Source organism: Meriones unguiculatus, chromosome 11 (assembly GCF_030254825.1).
Source record: "Meriones unguiculatus strain TT.TT164.6M chromosome 11, Bangor_MerUng_6.1, whole genome shotgun sequence".
NCBI classification, from domain to species: domain Eukaryota; kingdom Metazoa; phylum Chordata; class Mammalia; order Rodentia; family Muridae; genus Meriones; species Meriones unguiculatus.
Genome location: NC_083359.1, coordinates 26,246,378 through 26,265,608, shown reverse-complemented (window position 1 = coordinate 26,265,608; position 19,231 = coordinate 26,246,378). Strand labels below are relative to the sequence as shown.

Sequence of the window (19,231 nt, the reverse complement as noted above, 5' to 3'; positions counted from 1 at the left end):
GGATCTGACACCCACGTCTGACCTCCTCAGGCACCAGGCACAGACATGATGCACAGACATACACCCAGATGAAACACTCCTAAAATAAATACATCTTAAACAAATTTGAAGACTGTTTCAGATAGCCCAGAACTAGAGCTACTGAAAGCTGTGAGCCGCCATGTCAGTGCTGGGCATTGAGCCCGTCCTCTGGAAGGGCAGTAGTGTTCTTAACTGCTAAGACGTTTCTCCAGCCCCAGGTATTGAAATATTCACTATACTGTACATTTTATTAACGCCAAGGCTGCCTGACGCCCATTCTTTTCTTTTGAGGGTTTGGGATCAAACCCAGGACCTCCGGATGCTAAGCACTCACTATATCCCTAAGCCACTCCCTCCCTCCCTCAGTCCTCAGTCGCCCATTTCCTGCTGGCATCCTGAAAGATCAGCCCAGAAGGCCTTGTTTACTGTGCTCATCCTCTCCAGGAAAACCATGCTGAAAGTTTTCTAGACTTGCCTTCCTGGGTTGCTCAGCTTTCGTGAGGTAGAGGTCTCATTAGCCTCAGGGGTGAGCGTTGGTGAGAGCAGCTTCCCTTTCACAAGCTCCCATCATCACCTAGACTTAAGGTTGGTTGTTTGGGTCAGTATTAAAAACCATTTCATATTCAAGGGAAGTATGCTGAGCTGGTGGGGAGAACTCACTGCTGTATTTGCTATATTAACACTGAGTTTTAAGGCCGACTTTGGGAAGCGTGTGTTGCCTCTCCCCTTTCACATCTTAATTTTTAATTGCAAGCATTTTGATGTCTAGACAGGAAAAGTCTCCTCTTTGTCACCAGCATGGTAGGGTTTCTGGGACTCTTCTAGGAAAATCTGACGTCTCTTGACTTGTGGGCACTTGTAAAAGCAGGTTCCTGCCAGGCTAGTCCTGGACTCAGCAGACTCACATTCTGGAATCTTCTCTGACTGTTTCACTGTGCCACTTCTGGAATCTAGGTTTCCTTGCAGTGCCTTGCCTTCTGAGGACTAAAAGATGTGTTTCCTCTGTGGGAGAGTGATCTTTGTTTCTTGTGGAAATTTAGAGGACAAAAAAAAAAAAAAAAAAAAAAAAAACTTAACAGAAGTGTCTTATAGCCTCACTATATTTTCCCCCCATCGTCAGAAGTTAAACCTTCTGTGATACATGGAGTCACCTTTGCTTATTGAGAGTTTATGTGCTGTGTGAAGTTTTCATTTTCTTACACGTTTTTACTCATTTAATTCCAACACAAACCCCCCAGGGGGTAGTGTTAGTTCCCCACTAAACAGAAGTGGAAACCAAGGCTTGGGAAATAAGTAACTTTTCTAAAAAGGACACACCTAGGAAGGGGGGCCAGGTAGTTGACTTGGAATGGCTTGGTAGGTCTCCGCCCACAGCAACATCCTTTGCCTTTAACCGGATCACCTCTGTGCTTGGTGGTACCAAGAGGTCACAGGTCAGCAGACAGGTTGCGCAACCTCCTGAGTCCTCAGACCCACAGTGACTGGAGGATTACATCAACCATCAGGACTATATCCCTGTATCTGGAAGAGGCTCTCTTCATAAGTTCCCAGTAGTGACTGTGTTGCCTCTCTTGTCCCTTCTTTCTGCTCCCAGCAGATGTTGGGACAAAGGGTCCAGGGTCTCTGGCTTCTGCACCTATGGCCCCACAATTTGGCTTGCTGTTTGTAACCAGAGGTCCCATCAGACATTGTCCAGCAGCCCCTGCAAGTGAGAATGGACATTTTACTCAGTGGCTACTGAAAGAACTTCACTCATGCTGGGACTCTGTCCTTCCACACAGAGCAGTTACCCAACCCTGGCCGTCCTGCCAGCCATGCACGTGACAAATGGCTCCTGTCCCACAATCCTAGATTTCAGTCAGTAGAATTATTTGGGTCACTTATAAAGTGGGACACAATGGAACCAGGGGTTGGCCGAAGCCACTCTGTGAAGTCATTCCTATTTCTGCATCCTGAGGCAGCGAGGTCCTCGCAGTGAGAAGGGAAGCCTGTGTGTGTGACCCAGCTGGCTAGATGCCACCACCATCCCTGGGAGGCATTTCCACAATTTCCTCAGGAAGAAAACAGCCACTCACAGCCTCACCTTAGGCTCTGCCCCAAACAGGACTCGGGAATTGATTCAGACCATCGGAAATGTGCTCGCTCTCCTTTCTCCACCCATCCGTCAGTAGGTCCATTCATGCATTATTTATCCAGCCAGCTGTATGCACAGGCAGGAGACAGCCGTCGATAGAGCAGCTTCACTTTCAAGAGAGACGGGGAAAAGGAAGGGAGTTTTCTCTTTGTTCCTAAGGGAGGAGGCAGCTCAGCCAGACAGGGGCCCCAAGTCCACCTTCATGGCAGATATTCCCAAGGCTCCAATGTCCAAGGACTGCTGGTAATGAAGGGTTGTTCCTTCAGGACATCCCTAACCTCGGCATCCTCACAGAAACCAGAAATCTTGTACCCAGCTGCAGCAGGCCCATGGGAGCCTGTGGTTGTCACAGCTTCCTTTCTCTCCTAGAGACCACCAAACAGTGATGTAGAGGGGGGCTTCTCTCTCTCTTTGTCCCTGGCTTTCTCTGTCCATTTTATCAAGCTCTGTCCAGAAACCTGTCACTGTGCCTGTAAGTGAGGGTGGGGATCTTTCTGGATGAAACAGGATCTAGAAAGTGCACCATTCTGAGAGCACAGACCCAGCATGCCACCTCAACTCAACATGCTGTTACTCCCATGTCACAGGCCCAGAAACAGAGACCCAAGAGGCTGAGGCTCAGCCCAGAGTGTATGCCTGTAAGTGGCGTGAGATCTTGTCATGGTTCTCTTCTGACCTCTGTGCTATGTGGTTAACCATCTCTTCAGAGGATAATGTCCTCAGTTGGTTTCTGGGCTATTGTCTGATTAGCTTCTTGGCCATATTGTTCCATTCTATGTCCCAGTTCCTAGAAAGACACTTGTTATGGCCCACCCCCACACCTTGGGGAAGAGTGGGAAGCCCCCTTCCTAACTGCCTCCATTAACTACAAAAAGCCAAAAAGGCAGGGGTTGGTTGCATGTGGGCTTTTCAGGTGGGCTGAAGGGAACCATCACCACAGAAGGTATCTCGATAGCACATCACCCTCCCTTTTGATTTAAATTCTATTGTTCACAGAAAAAGCAACATCCTGTTGATCAGACAGGGTTCCCTGGAAAGGCTCTGGAATCCAGTGGCTCATTAGCATAACGGACGTTGAAGTGGAAAATGTTGGTGGAGAACAGGATGGCTAGACAGGAAGAGGCTGTGGCTGGCCTCACACCCATGCCAAAGGGAAACCTTCACCCACAGGGTCATCCTCAGAAACTGTGGGTTGCCTTTGGCCTGTGCTTGTGGTATAGAAAGCTCTAGACTTTGAAATCCTTTGCTTTAGAGAAAACTAGAGCTATCTGATGAGTACTATTCTTAGGCTAGAAGCTGTGCTCCCGTGTTTTTCACGGCAGAGGAGTGCCCTGGTCTGATGCAGCAAGCAGCCAGGTCCTGCTCGAATACAGGACAGTCAGGTGTGGTGTGGGGACTGCTTCCTGCACAGTGTATCTGGGAACCAAATGCCCACCTCCTATGGCTACAGCTTAGCGAGCAGATTTTCTGTCTCTTGCGCTGACCAGCTGGGAGAAATCTCATCCTTGAGGAGTCATGATATCTGGAAAAAGACTCAGACACAACACTATCCTCTGTCTCACTTCTACCCTTTGTAATCACTAACTGGCTGAGTTCAAGGTGCCAGAGCTGAGGAAGGGGGGCTGGGATTTGGGGTGGCCATTCTCCTCGCCCAGTACTGCTTCTGCAGCCAGGTGGAGCTGAAGGCGCCTTTTGTTTGGATGATTCCCAGGCCCTTTCAGAACCCTTAAGAAAAATATCTTCTGACATCATTACTAGCAGCTCATCTGTGCCCAAAGAACAGGGCTCTCAAAGTTGCCGGTTTGGTGAAAAAAAAGAAAGGAAAGAAAAGAAAAAAAAAGAATATCATATTCTATAGATAACACAGCAGCAGCTGCTAGCACTGATGGGCACATCCCACGTGCCAGGGGTTCCTTTGTCTGTTATGCTCCCTGGGGTGTCCCTTGAGCCCTCTTCCCTGCTCTGTGAGGCATCAGCTCAATTGCTCAAATTCACACAAAGATAACTGAGTGGAGACAGGAAACTTGAGCCTCAAGGGAAGGTATCCTCAAGAATCTTAGTTCTCTCTGGTCACTGGTTCCACAGCCATCAATAAAGCTGGCTGAATTGTTTCCCTCCGGGGGACCACATATCTCTCCTCTGAGGGTGGAATCTGAGAAAAAAAATTAAAAAAAAAATTGATACCTCAGAGATCTCTTATGAGCCTGCCCTGCCTGGAATGCCACGCCTGGAACCCTGACCTCATCCTCCCTGCCAAGGTCTACAACCTGGCAGAGGACTTTCCACCCAGGTCCCCTGCAAGAGCAACAAGTGCTCTTTCCATGTGCAGTCCCTGCCTCTGCCACTTGGCATTCTTCACATTTACCTGGGAAGGTGTCAGAATCCACGTGGGCATGAAGCAAGGCCTGAATGACAGTGGAGCAGCTTTTTTGTCCCTCTGACCCAGCTCCCCTAATTGTCCTCTGCCAACACGATGTTCGGCGGGAGGCAACTAGCTGCTATGGTGGCCTCAGAGTCCCAACTCCCGATCCAGTGATGGTTCTCGTTCAGATGAGGGGAGAGAGGTTTTAAAGAGAGAACAGCAAGCCTGATGACAATCAGTCTTGTTTTCAGAAGCGTTGCCAGCTGCTACTGCTTTAAAACCCAGTTCTTTTGAGCCAAGAAACTTTGGCCTGCTCCGAGCCTGGGCTTTGCACCTTGAGTCTGACATCCTGCCAACCTTAAAAGACAGCTGGGGCTTAACTGCACGTGTCCTGAGCACTTGAGAAAGGACAGTGCTGGAGGAACAGGGATAGGCCACTGATGTTCCTTAGAACCTCATTCTATGTTCCTGTTTTGTGAATTGGGGGTAGGGGGAGGAAAGAAAATAGAGAGCTGGCTCAGCGGTTAAGAGCATCACCTGCTCTTTCAGAGGACACGGGTTCAATTCCCAGCACTCACATGGCATTCATGTAAGCCAAACAACAAAATGTACATTTAAAAAAGAAAAAATTAGTAGGGATGCTGGAGAGACAGCTCCTTTTGCACAGGACCTGGGTTCAGTTCCCTGTACCCACACAGTGACTCACAACCACCCATAACTCCTATTCCAGGGGATCCTATGCCATCTTCTGACCTCTAGGGCACCAAGCACACATGTGGTGCACATACATACCTAAAAGCAAAGCATTCATACACATAAAGTAAAATAAAACTTATTTTTTTTCTTTTAGAGGCACTGCAGATAGCATGACAATTGGAGCTGAGTAATGTGTTCACAGGAGTTATTACAACACTTTCTTTTCTTCCTGTTTTTTTTTTTTTAATATAACTTTTGTTTCTATATCTTAATTGTTTTTAGAGTAAAGAGGTGGGCTACTTTTTGGACAGCAGTTGGCAGTGTTCCTTCTCCTGCCTCCAATTCAGACCAGATTCCTATCTAGTGTGCCTTGTGGCTCAATTGCCAGGACAAGTAGGTAGCTATAGACTAGTAAGTCTTCAGAGAAGCCCCATTCATCAAGACAGAAAGAATGGCAGTTGCCAGGGCTGAAGTGGGCAGAAATTGGGAGCTAGTGTTTCATGCGGACAGAGTTTCAGGTTTGCAAGATCTAGGTTCAGGAGATGTGCGGTAGTAATGGCTACAGCTGTTGTCAAGTATATAATGTCACTGAACTGTACATTTTAAAATGGTAAATTTCCTGTTCTGTGGTTTTTAGTTTGTAACCACAGTCTCTCTCTCTCTCTCTCTCTCTCTCTCTCTCTCTCTCTTTGTCTAAAAGGGAAAGCTGGGGAGATGTCTCAGTGGGTAAAGGTGCTGGGGCTCTACACACGTGCACACATTTGAAAACACACATATACATTCACACAAAAGAAAGAAGGAAGGAAGAACGTGAAGGAGAGAGAGAGATCCCCAATCCCATAAGTACAGGACTCAGGAGGCTGATGCCTGAGAACTGTCAAGGGCTCAAGGCTTGGACTATGGGTGAGACCCTATCTCACACCAGCCCTTCAGGGGAGGAGGGAGGGAAGGGAAGCCAAGCCAGCCTGAAGCTGGATCTATAATGTTTCACCACTGTGGCCTATAGTGCTCATTCTAGGCCAATGGAGCTGGAGAGATGGCTCTGTACTTAAAAGCACTTATTGCTCTTGCAGAGGAACTAGGTTTGGTTCCCAGGACCCACATGGTGGCTGGCAGCCATCTATAATTCCAGTTCCAGAGGACCCAAAACCCCCTCCAGGCATGTACATACATACATACATGCAGACAAAACATTCATCCATACAAGATAAATGTCTTTTTGAAAATAAGCTTAAGCCAACCCAGGTATAATGGTTCACGTTTGCAATACTTGGGAAGCTGAGGCAGGAGAATTGCCATGAGTGTGAAGCTTGGGATATACAGTAAGCTTCAGCCTAGTCTAGGTTAGGAGACCCTGTCTTAGAAAAAGTGAGTACCTTTTTAGGGGAGGGTGGGAGGTTTAGGTGGGTTGCTTGGCCACTTAGTTCACTAGTGTGAGCTAGCCATGAATACCCCAGCTCTTTGCACACAAGACTTGAGGTTGCCACTTTAGTAGTCAGGTGTACAAATGGAACACACAAGAAACTTTGTTTATATTCCTGGCCTCTGGGAGCCATTGTGAGCTCTTCTATAAGTCCATGGTTTGTTTGTTTGTTTCTTTTTAAGATTTATTTATTATGTATACAATGTTCTGTCTGCATGCCAGAAGAGGACGCCAGATCTCATTATAGATGGTTGTGAGCCACCATGTGGTTGCTGGGAATTGAACTCAGGACCTCTGGAAGAGCAGCCAATGCTCTTAACCACTGAGCCATCTCTCCAGGCCCCCTGGTTTGTTTTTTAATATTAAAAAAGGTATCAGCCAGGTAGTGGTGGCACACACCTTTAATTTAGCATCCAGGAGGCAGAGGCAAGTGGATCTCTGAGTTTAAGGTGAGCCTGGATTACAAAGTGAGTTTCAGGACATCTGGGGCTACACACACACACACATAAAAAAAAAAAACCTGCCTCAAACAAAATGATACAAACAAAATATCTCAAGAGGACTCCAAGCCATCAATATTGAGAAGAGGAGAAAATTATAAAGGAAAATGTCTATGCAATGACAGCAATTGCAAAATATCTTTTTTTGCTCCAGGGTAATAATTTATTCAAAAAAAAAACATCTCCCACAGATGACAAGCCAGTGAGGGAGAGTTGTTGGGAAGCAGGACATTGCACCGTGGGAGTCACATTGGCTTTCCAGGTCACCTGTGAATCTCACATGGAAAGGGGGAAACTTTCAGAACAGAGAGAACTCATGTCTCCACCTTACCTAAGAACTACAACCTGACCTTTCTGGTGCTGGGACCCATCAACTATGTCTGTAAATCTCAGCATGACTCAGCTCAGAGGACTGAGCATCACCTCTGCGATGTTTTTCCTTCACACTGTTCAAACTGTGTCTAACCACAAGGAAACAATCTAGCCAAACACAAAGAAAGACCATTTTAAAAGATAGCTGGACTTCGTGTTCCCAAAAGGCTAAGAAACAAGACTGAAAAGACTTTAGGCTCCTTGTGTTTGGCTCTGGGATCCAAAACGAAATGTGATATTAAATGTGTTTTCAGAACTCTTAGAACAAGTCAAATATGAACTGAACGTTAGAACATTACTGCATACAGGCTTGTAGTCCCAGCACTTGGGAGGCAGAGGCAAGAAGACATTCAAGGACAGCCTCAGTGACATCAAGAACCTGAAGCCATCCTGGGCTACATGAGACTCTGTCTCAAAAACAAAAGATAGGGAGCTGGACAGATGGCTCAGAGGTTGGGAAGGCTGATTGTTCTCCCAAAGGTCCTGAGTTCAATTCCTAGCAACCACATGGTGGCTCATTACCCATCTATAGTGAGATCTGGTGCCCTCTTCTGGTTTGTAGGCACACATGCAGGCAGAAAGCTATATAAATAATAAATAAAGAAAAAAGACTTCATTAAAAAAAAGATATGTTATTGCCTTCATGGTAGTAGATTACAGTTATTAACATCTTACTATTTGTAGGAAGATGTACTCAGGAGGAGATAGTCAGATGCTGGAGATGGCAGTAACCTGCAAAGCCAGTATTTATACACAACACACAGAAGCAGCCTAAGTATGAGAAGTTGGGGAATGTGGGTGAAGAGTGAGCTGGGTTGAAGAGTCAGGGGTGTTCCTCACTCTGATTTCTATTGACTAAAAGGCTTTCACAATTAAAAGTTCACCAAGAAAGTTGGGGAGAGACCGGCCTTGGTCTGGCTCTCGTTTGCGTCCCAGCATTGCTCTGGGATCAGCCCTGAAGACTTACAGCCAACTGTTTTCTGTTCATTTTTGCCCATAAAGGGAAAGCCGCTAAGTATAATGGTGCTTGGTGGTGGCAGCACCTGGGGACAAAAGGCTGCACCACTCAAGACGGTGGGAGGAGGGGAGGAAATGTCTGCTGGGCACGTGCAACGTTAGGGAGCTCATAAAACCATTCCTGGCTGCTAAGTGTGTGTGTGTGTGTGTGTTTGGAAATAATGTGTAAACTGAAGTCTTTGTGGGCAATGAAGAGGGGCAGGGACTCTTAGGCTGCCTCTAAGGACAGAGACTGTATCCCTCAGCATCTCTCTCTGGAGCCCTGGGGATGCTTAGGGTTCCTCTGAGGACTCAGCATGGACAGACACAGTGCATTCTGGGTGCTGGGTGCTGGTAAAGTACTTTCCATTCTGCAGGATCGTTCTCTTTCCATACGGGATATATTCCTAGTCATAAACAAAAGAACAGCCTGGAGGGTTTCATGCCACAAGCACTGGAGCAAACTCATTGAGGACTCAAGCCCAGCCCTGCCTGGCTGCAGCGTGCAGTGTGGAGGGTCCCCAAGAGGCCTGCCTCCCCTGCATGTGTGGGGAGTAGAGAGAGCCAGGAAAGTGAGATCCCTTCTCAGTGAGCCGTGACCCCCTCCTTTGGGGGTTAATCCTCTGAGGCTTGGTTTTGAGGTTCTGAAAGGTTTGAAGAGCAGGGAGGGGCAGAGGAGAGTAATCTCGTTGAACATCAGCTGGTGCCTCCAGATAGAAGGCTGGCAGCCAGCGCTGCTGCTCTGGGTCTCAGAGCCACCCTGAGAACAGTGTACAGTCCTGCCTGAGCTAGGTACCTCACCCTGCCAATTTATGCTACTCCTGTCCCCACCCCTACCCCCCAACCTAAGAAACCTCCTGGGGACCAGGGTGTGGCACTTTCCTTGTTTGTTGGAGGACAAGAATTCAATCACCAGCACCAAATTGGGGGCTGAGGGAGGGGTGCATATCTATTTATTATATGTGTCAAACAAAGATGAGCTCAGTTTTGCAAAAGGTTCAGGGAAAGCTGGACAATTTTGGAGAAAAAGAAATGTTGCCTTCTAAATGATTATTTAAAACATATGATCTTGCCTGTTGCACTCTTGTAATTACTGAATAGGCTCATCTTAGAAGGGGTCAGGGGCTGTAAAGATGCCTCAGTAGTTAAGAGCATGTGAGGTTCTTGGCAGAGGGCTGGTTCCCAGAACCTTCGACCACCTTTACCTGCAGCTCAGGGGATCTGATCTCTTTTGGCCCCTGAGAGTACCTGCAGTCATGTTCACACACATACACTTAAAATTACTAAAAAGCAGAGTATGACGTATACACCTTTAATCCTAGCACTTGGGAGGCAGAGGTAGATGGATGTCTATGAATTCAAGGACAGACAGGGCTACATAATAAGATCCTGTCTCAAAAAAAAAAAAGGAAAAAAAAAAGAAAAATCATGTAAAAAGAATTTTAATTTCTTTTTTTCTTCTTCTTTAAAAAATATTTAAAAACTTGAAAAGTTAAATAAATGTATGGTCACTGGAGAAAAATATAGGGGACATAAACTTCCCAGAGAAACTACAAATAGTATAAAATTCCAGTAGCCAGAGGGAGAACCACCCATCCACTCATTTGTCCACCTACAGGACATCTTAGAATCAGGTGGCAGCGATGTCAACATGGCTTTTCAACTAAGCTTTGAAGAACACGGGATGGATGGACGAGAGCATTAAAGAACACTCCACAGAGGAGGGTGGTCGGTCCACAGGGCCATATCCTGTGGATCTGAGGCTGCCAACACCAGTGGGGCCCAGAGTGTAGCCATAGAAGCAGCTCTTCCCCATTGGAGAGTTTATCATTGGGTTCTCCCTGGAGGCTGCACACCGCTCTCTGGAAGGAGATTGCTCCTGACCAGAGTGGCCTCTGCTCTTGCCCTGTTGAATAACGACTTAACCCCTCTGCTTCTGAATTCATGCCCACCCATCCTTCCCCTCTTTAAGGGCTGTTGTCAGCTCTCTAATGAGGCAGATCCTGGGCTGCCCAGAGTTCTATTTGAATTTGCCGTGGCATCCTTGTACTTAGAATGGGTGTGTCTGCAGAGCAGCCATGGGTAGGTACTTTCTATCTTTCCAGGGAGAAGGGGAAGCTCGTGACTAATTGGGTCAGAGTCAGTTGCCACAGCCATGAGCAGGTATGCAAAGGCATCTGTGCCTTTCCCAACCCATTTGCTCAACAGCTGCTCTACACCCTGGGAGGCTGTTTGGAGATCACAGGTGATCAGGCCAAGGCTGACCCTCAAGGGGCTCAATTAGGGAAGGCTTACCCGAGGTGGTAACTTGGAATAAAGAGCAAGAAGGGTATTCCAGGCTGCAGAGCTGTGCAGACAAGGCCAGGAGACATAATGCTTTCAAAGAACTGCCAGTGAAGGGGTCCAATGCCAGATTCGGTGTGGTATCCCCAGAAAGGAGTGCTAAGCCTGGGGTCTCCATCTTGTAGAACCTCACAAAGTGGACCTATCATGGCCCCCAACAGCTTCTAGTTTTGAAGCCCTTGTTTCTGGCTGTTGAGGGTATAACCCACAGCCTAGAGCCTGCATTTTTAACCATTTCTCAGAATCCCTTGGTATGTGGACAGGTATGTTGTCCACAGCAGCACCTCCTAATGATTCCTTTGGGGCTCTCCTCCTTTCCCTACCCAATTTGCCAGTCTTTTCCAAACTCACCTTCCAAGAAACCTGTTTTCAAGGCAACCCAAACTAAAACTAACATGGTTAGAATATGAGGTCAGGAGAGGACCGTAAAGAGCTGTGGACAGGTTTTTCCGTACCTAGAAAGATGGCATCAGACATGCAAGGCCATTATGGCTCTGCCTGGCTTGGTGACAGTCAGACAGAGGCTATGGAACCTCTTCTCTAGAACCTAAAGGCAGCTCCTGACTGCTCTTCGATGTTCTAGGCAGCTATCTGAGCATTAGTGTGCATTTTCTTGTGGACTCAAACAAAAACCTTATTAAGCCATCAGTTCCCCTTATTAAGCCATTACTTCCCCTTGCAGTTGGGGCCACAGAGAGACCGAGACACCTCATCATAAACACATAACCAGAAGTGATGGCTTGGAGATCTAAAAGTGTCCTTTCGTTCCTAGGCAGTCCCTTCTACCTGTTGCTTTCTGCCCGTTTTGTCAACACCATCCAGATATAGGGGAGCATTTACTGTCCCGGGTTCAGTCGCCTCTAGTAAACCCTGCTTCTGCCTCACCATAGGTAAGTTTGAGGACAGGGAGGACCGTGTGCCCAAGCTGGAGCAGATAAACAGTACAAGGATCCTGAGCAGCCAGAACTTTTCCCTCACCAAGAAGGAGCTGCTGACCACAGAACTTCTGCTCCTGGAAGCTTTTGGCTGGGACCTCTGCCTGCCCACGCCCGCCCATTTTCTGGACTACTACCTCTTGGCCTCCATCAGCCAGAAGGACCACCACTGCCACACCTGGCCCACCACCTGCCTCCGAAAGACCAAAGAGTGCCTCAAAGAGTACGCCCACTACTTCCTGGAAGTCACCCTGCAAGGTGAGGGCACAGAGGCAGTGGGGTGACGGAGGGGCTCAAGAGGAGTTTCATCCAGAGAGGGCCTCCCTTTGTGCTTAGAGGCCCCCATGTCCATTTCACTCCCGCTTTGCAAAGAAATCCTAGATATCCCCAGTGTTGTAAAATAACACAGAAAGAAAACCGAGGCTTACCCCAAAGCCTCCAGGACCTAGAGACTAGCAACTCACCTGGGCTGGTTTCTTATGAACCTCTCAGGTGATTTAAATCATACAAACCCACAAGTAGCTCATTCAAAAAGAGTTGTCATCACACAGATTAAATAGCGTGGGGGGAGGTGACAATGCTCACATCTGCATTAGCAGTAAGTTGGCTTGTTGGGGAGCTGGAGGGGTAGCTCAGTCGATAATGTGCTTGCTGTGAAAGCGTGAGAAATTCTAAACTCAGGCATCAGAATCCACACAGAAAGCCAGACACAGTGATGTGCACACCTGCAGTCCCGGAGAGAGAGAGGCAAAGACGAGAGACTCTTCCTGTGCTTGCTGGCACCTGATCACTGAGCCCCAGGCCCCAGTGTGGGACCCTGACTCAAAAAGCAAGACAGATGGCTCCCAAGGAGCGACACCTGAGGGTGACCTCATTTACACCTGCAGACATGCACCTAAACATATGAAAACACACAGGTTACCGTGTTTCGGGAAAAACAGTACTCTCTCTCTCTCTCTCTCATGCGTGTGTGTGTGGTGTGTGTGTGTGTGTGTGTGTGTGTGTGTGTGTGTGTGTGTGTGTGTGTGTAGAGAAGCTAAAAGAAGACAATACGCCTATCACTCTATGAGGCAGGGTCTCTTGAACCTGGGACTTGCTCTCAGCTAAGCTAGAAACCAGCAAATCACTGTGTTCTTCCTGCCTCTGCCCTCATCAGAGCTGGGGTTGCAGGAAATGGCAAGGTGCCCAACTTGTTATGTGGGTGCTGGGATCCTACCCCATGATTGTAGAGTAAGCGCCCTTTAAAGCTGAGCCGTTTCTGCTGCCTCCCCAAAATAGAATTTTAAATCTAGGTGTTGGGTAAGATGCTGGTAAGAAACACTATCGATATACTTGCTCAGTGACACAACATAAGACAAAATAGCCCAGAGAGCAGATATCAGTGATTTTGGATTATTAGGCATTGATTGAGCACTTACTGTATACCTTGATGCAGAACTTAGTATACTTGAACTCATTTGAACTTCACAGTAACCCTCTGCTGTCTAGTTTTATGTCAACTTGACACAAGCTGAAGTCACCCGAGAGAAGGAAGCATTAATTGAGAAAATGCCTCCATAAGATGGGGCTGTAGGCAAGCCTGTGGATAATTTTCTTCATTAATGATTAACATGGGAGGGATGCAGCCATCCCCGGGCTGGTGGTCCTAGGTTCTATAAGAAAGCAGGCTGAGCAAGGCAGTAAGCAGCACTCTTCCATGGCCTCTGCATCAGCACCTGCCTCTAGGTTCCTGCTCTATTTTGGCTTCTTTCAGTGGACTCTTGTGTTAGGAGAGGGAAGCCAAATACACCCTTACATCCCCAAGTTGCTTCAGGCGTGGTGCTTTGCCACGGAATCAGTAACCCTGAGACAGATCCCCTTTCAAAGTCATTTCAGTCACTCCCTTTTTATAAAGGAGGAACTTTATTCTTAAGAAGTGAAATCACTTCCCCAAGGTCATTGATGGGATTTGAACATGGATGTCTGGTTCTATGACTCTACCTGTAACTAGACCACACTAACTTTAAATGGCAAACATTGAAGTAATTGAAAGTTACGAGCAATTGATAACAGATAGTAACGCATGGGACACTGAGTATCACCCTTGAAAGGTACAGAAATGTCCACTGCATCCATTAACCTACCTTCAGATGTCTTAATAAATTGGAAAATTTCTTGGGCTGGTGAGATTGCTTAGTAGAATCTGGTGGGCCTGAATTCCATCCCTGAATCCCACTTGCAAGTTGTCCTCTGAGCTCCACATGTACGAATGGCATATACATTATATACATGTGTCTACACAGTAATATAAATAAAGGGGATTTGAATATTTTTAATATTACTTCATTAGCCTAGACAAAGCTATAGATATCAAACTCATACAGCCATTCATTTGTTTTTCATTGCCTGCTGAGGACTGAATATTGTTGCTATGCAAGCAGCCTTTGGTCATACTCTGCCTATCGTTAATAACCAAGTGTGTGTGTGTGTGTGTGTGTGTGTGTGTTTCGGTTTGTAGCCCATCACAAGCTCCTTGCAGTTTTCTGGGAGTGTACACTACACTTTAAAAAAAAAATGTCCCACCAGGCCAATGCCAGAAACCACAGGCCAAACACCAAAACCATCAAGACCCAAATGGCACCCGATATCTTCTTCTTTCTTACCCCATTTGTAAAAAGCCAGCATTTCACAGCCCTTGAACTGATCTGTTTGTCTGCTTTTAGCAGGCCAAGCGGGAAACTCCATGGGGAGACTTTCCAGGACTAACGCCCTCTGCAATTCTCTTTCAGATCATATATTTTACAAATTCCAGCCTTCTGTGGTTGCTGCAGCCTGCGTTGGGGCCTCCAGGATCTGCCTTCAGCTCTCTCCCTACTGGACCAGAGACTTACAGAGGGTCTCAAGCTACTCCTTGGAGCATCTCAGCACGTGCATCGAAATCCTGCTGGTGTAAGTCCTCTCCTGGTTGGCTAAGTTGCTGAGATAGTCACCTTCTATTTGCCCCACTTAGGTCAGCTGGGATTTTCTGAATCTGGGACAGACGGACGTTCTCCCCCAGATAAGGTATTGCATGTAAAATGAGCAGAGTGACTCCTGACAGAAGTGATATTTGAAAAACGGGGTATGGTGCTTTGCAACTGTAGTCTTCACATGTGAGAAGCTGAAGCAGGATTGAAAGCTGGGGACCAGCCTAGGATAAATAGGAAGAATGAGGCTTGGAGAGTTGGTTGTTTCTCTTTGTGGTTTTAAGATTGGAGGGGGGGGGGAAAGGTGTGAGGCTGGGGACACCTACTCTTATATGCATAGATTCATTCTACCATTTTATTTTGTTATTCAGACAGGGTATCATATAGCCCAGGCTAACCTCAATCTCACTATGTAGACAGAGAGATATCCTTGAACTTCCAGTCTTCCTGCCCCCTGCCTCCGGAGTGCTGGTGCCACCACACCCAGTTGATTTAGTGCCGGGGTCAAACTTCATGCATGCTAGGCAAGTACTCTATCGCCTGAACTCCATCCTATCTGGGCCAATTGACCTAAGTGCCAGCATGATTTTATGAATGGTTATGAATTCATTCTCTCATGGGCTTCTTTTTCTCAGGCAAGCTGCAGAGTGGACCACTTAGCCAACCATATCCGGAGTGGCTTCAACTAAGAGGTCACAGCCTCCTTTAAAGGGTCAAGGGTCATCTTAGCTCTACCTGTGCAATAGAGATTGGCAGCTAAAGAGTCTGTAATGGCTGCCAGGAGGGGGACAGAACAGCCCTTGAGTGGCTGCCCCCAGTCAACTCCCTCTTCCACCTATGAGGTAGTGACAACCCCTAAGTGTTGGCCTGACTGACCAGGGTCTGGGTGGCAGAAGCAGAAGTCATTCAAATCCCCAAAGAGCTCAATGAACCCCAAGAACCCTAGCTCTCAGTGTCCCAATGCCAGCAGCTTAGCTGTGCTATCAGAGCCCCACTCAGAAATGTTAGCCTTGCTCCACAAGCCCTGTCTGGAATTGTGTGCTTTTAGAGGTCCCCAAGTCAAGCCGGGCAGTGGTGGTATGCACCTTTGATCCCAGTACTCAGGAGGCAGAGGCGAGTGGACCTCTGGGTTTGAGGCCAGCCTGCTCTACAGAGAGAGTTCCAGGACAGCAAAACCCTGTCTCAAAACACAAAACAAACCAAAACAAAACAAAAGGTCCCCAAGTTTAGAACTTATCCTGTTTGGATGGCTACTCCAATATCAGCCACCAGGCCAGCCCTGCTTGTCATTGCTGGCTGTCTCCTTGGGAAATCCTTGTTCAAATAAGTTGCAGACACCATCAGCTTCTTTCTTACAAATGCTTCTAGTTGCTTTTCCTGTTTCAAAACTTGTTTGTTGAGATGGGAAAAAAATAACAACAACCAAAATGCCTACTGTGTTCCCCTTTTCAAATGAAGTCTTTCAGACCCTCGATGGACAATTTGCTTGGTATCCGCTAGCTAAAGGCTTGCCCAGGTGGGGTTAGAGCTGGACCAGAAGAACCTAGGAAGTAGCAGTGGTACTGTACCAAGTACTGGCACGCAGGAGTGAAGCAGGTGGGACCCAAATCACCTTCTGAGGCTTTAACAGCCAAGATGTCTGGGTACAGGGACTGCAGGGACAAGCTTGGCTGATCTTGCACAGGACTCGGAGAGTTTTTGTGACAGAAGCAGCTCCACGCTGAGACCTGAGATCTGAGCCTAGTCACTGAATAGCTGAGTCTGTGTTGTAGCCTGCCCTCATAGACTGGTGTGGCCCTGGGCATGGCTCTTTCACTTCTGCTTACTGAGGAAGGTTAGCATGTGTCTAGTGACCTTTGATCGCTGAGACTCACTTGAGCCTTTTTCTTTCAGAGCATATGACAATGTCCTCAAGGATGCTGTTGCAGTCAAGAGCCAGGCACTGGCCATGGTGCCCAGCACGTCATCAGCTCCCACCCAAGTGCTGTTCCAACCACCCACCTACCCTACTCTCAGCCAGCCACCGCCAACAACACTAGCCCAGTTCCAGAGTCCAGCGCAGGACCTGTGCTTGGCATATCGGGACTCATTGCAGGCCCACCGCTCAGGGACCCTGCTCTCAGGGGACACTGGTCCTTCCCTCCACACCCCCTACCCAACCCTCCAGCCCTTGGATATGTGTCCTGTGCCCGTGCCTGCATCCCTCAGCATGCAGATGGCCATTGCGGCTGAACCCAGGCACTGCCTTACCGCCAGCTACGGAAGCAGCTACTTCAGCGGGAGCCATATGTTCCCCACAGGTTGTTTTGACAGCTAGGTCCACATTTGGACCACGTGGAGAATCTTGGAAGACCCAGACCAAGGAAGTGAACACCTAAGAGCAGAGCTCAGCCAGGTGAGGCAAAGAAAGAACCTTCATTAGAGAGCAACAGTGCTCTTTATAAAAACAAACCAACAAAATGACACAACCCAGAGCCAAACATCCAGGAGCATACCTCGCCCAACAGCATCTCTCTGGGAAACCTCTTCCATGTGTGCCTGGAGGACAAGGACATGGCTCTGTGGCCATTGCCTTGAGCTGGGGGATCCCATGGACCACATCAGACTTGATAAGAGACTTGAACATTGAGGACTGCCTGAAGAGCAGTAGCACATCCGGGCTTTTCTAAGACTACTTTTCGCAGCTACGCCACTGAAAAAGATGCACCTGGCACGTCCTCCGTATCCGTACAAGATCCATCCCGAGTGTTTTTCTCTCCCTAGCTCTATATCAAGGGCCCCATGGCCCATGTTTATGCCTGAGCATTGGGCCCTGGAGGCCCAGTGAGTGGCTATTTTGCCCTTTGTCTTTCAACCTTTTCTCATCCTTCTAGACATTTCACACGCTGCTGCTTCCTGGAACAATCTAGCTTTTGTATCGTGCAAAAACATCGTGTTTACATACTGTGTCAGGGATTTTATGATACTTGAAAATTCTGTAGGGGACAAAAAAAAAAAAGGAAAGAAAAAAGTTTGAATCACCACACTCTCTGTTCCACATGAGGCTGTATCTTTTATTAACCCAACTTGGGACTGGCAGGTGGGTAACAAGCACCTCCCAGGCTCTCGGCTCTGGAAGAGTGCGCCCCTGCGCGTGATGCTGGTATTGTTCACCTGTTGAACTCAGATCACTGCCCCCTAGTGGGGGAACATCACTGAGAGGAAGACAAAGGTTTGAACCCATCCACACTTGCCCTCCACCACATGCTTGTGGTGCTAAGGTTAAACTGGCCCCGGTTTTGAGTTTGGCCAACAGCAAAGGGTAATAGTACTGTGGAATAGTAGAGAAGTGGAGGGAGGAACATGGTATGACTCCAGCATTGACTGGCAAGGGATTGCTGGAGCAAAAGCCAGTGTGTCTAGGATCTGCAGTGCGAGGGCTCAGGAAGACTGTCACCATGTGCAATATATTATGACTCTGACTCATAGCCTGTGCTTATGATGTTTTTGTGGTTTTTTTTTTTTTTTCTTATTGTCAGGGGACATGCTGTTCACCCTTCAGAATTGGGAGGGAGGTGCAAAAGACCACAGAGACAAACTTCAGTTTTGTTTTTGAAACAATTGCCCTGTTTGTTTCTTTCTTTCTTTGGGGAGGGGGGGTGTGACTTTTTTTTTTTTTTTTTTTGAGACAGGTCCAATGTAGCTAAGGCTAGCCTCAAACTTCGTACATAGCCAAGGCTGGCCTTGAGCTCCTGATCCTCCTGCTTCAGCCTCCCATGTATGTCACCACACCTTGCCTCCCATCTTGGTTCTCTTTGACTCATTTGCCAATCCAAGAGACCACAGCAGGGACTTCTGAGAAGGTGGCCACAAGCTGCTGAGTAGGATTTGATGGTGATAGGGCTTTTCTGAGCAAATGGATGTCTCATGGAAACAGAACAAGAAAAGAGCTGGACGCAGATGAGGCGCTGCCATTTTGTCAGTTAGCATAGGAACCTGCACATTCGTTTGTTTTTTTGTTTTGCATTTTGGCTCCTGTCCCTCCACCTCCTTTACCAGCCTCTTTGTATTTATGTGCAGCTGGTTTTGGGGTCTGAGTTATTGTATCTGTCTGTTCTGCGCTGGGGCTTGTTTGTGAGAAGCATCTCCATTGGAGTCCCGGAGCTAGCCTGATTCCCAGAACCAGGTGTCCTGCAATAAACATACCACATGCTCTCAGTCTCTCTCTTCTTTGGCTATTTATTTTCAGGCCAGCCCTTCCCCACCTCTCTTTAGTCTACCTCAGTGGGATTCTCCTTTGGGTGAGAGGTAAAAAAGTTCATAGGGTTTATTAGCTTTCTCATTGCTGAGACAAGATGACCCAACAGAACACCCTAAAGGAGAAAATGTTTATTTCAGCTCATAGTTTGAGAAAGCAGTCCAATGTGGCAGCGGAGCCATGGCCAGCAAGAATAGCTTGTGACATCCGTGGCAGGAGTAGGAGGCTACTTGTTCAGGTGCCCATGGGTCAGGAGCAGAGATGGGG

General features: G+C 47.5%; 1 protein-coding gene across 1 annotated transcript in view; it reads left to right on the top strand.

The window, feature by feature from the left end:
* Window positions 1–18,924, top strand: part of Ccnjl (cyclin J like) — a 54,698-nt gene extending 35,774 nt beyond the window's left edge. The window contains exons 4-6 of the mRNA XM_021648690.2: window positions 11,738–12,040; window positions 14,551–14,710; window positions 16,621–18,924. Coding sequence (XP_021504365.1) covers window positions 11,738–12,040; window positions 14,551–14,710; window positions 16,621–17,044 — 887 coding nt within the window. The 3' untranslated portion in view covers window positions 17,045–18,924. The remainder of the gene's footprint in view (window positions 1–11,737; window positions 12,041–14,550; window positions 14,711–16,620) is intronic.
* Window positions 18,925–19,231: the final 307 nt, after the last annotated feature.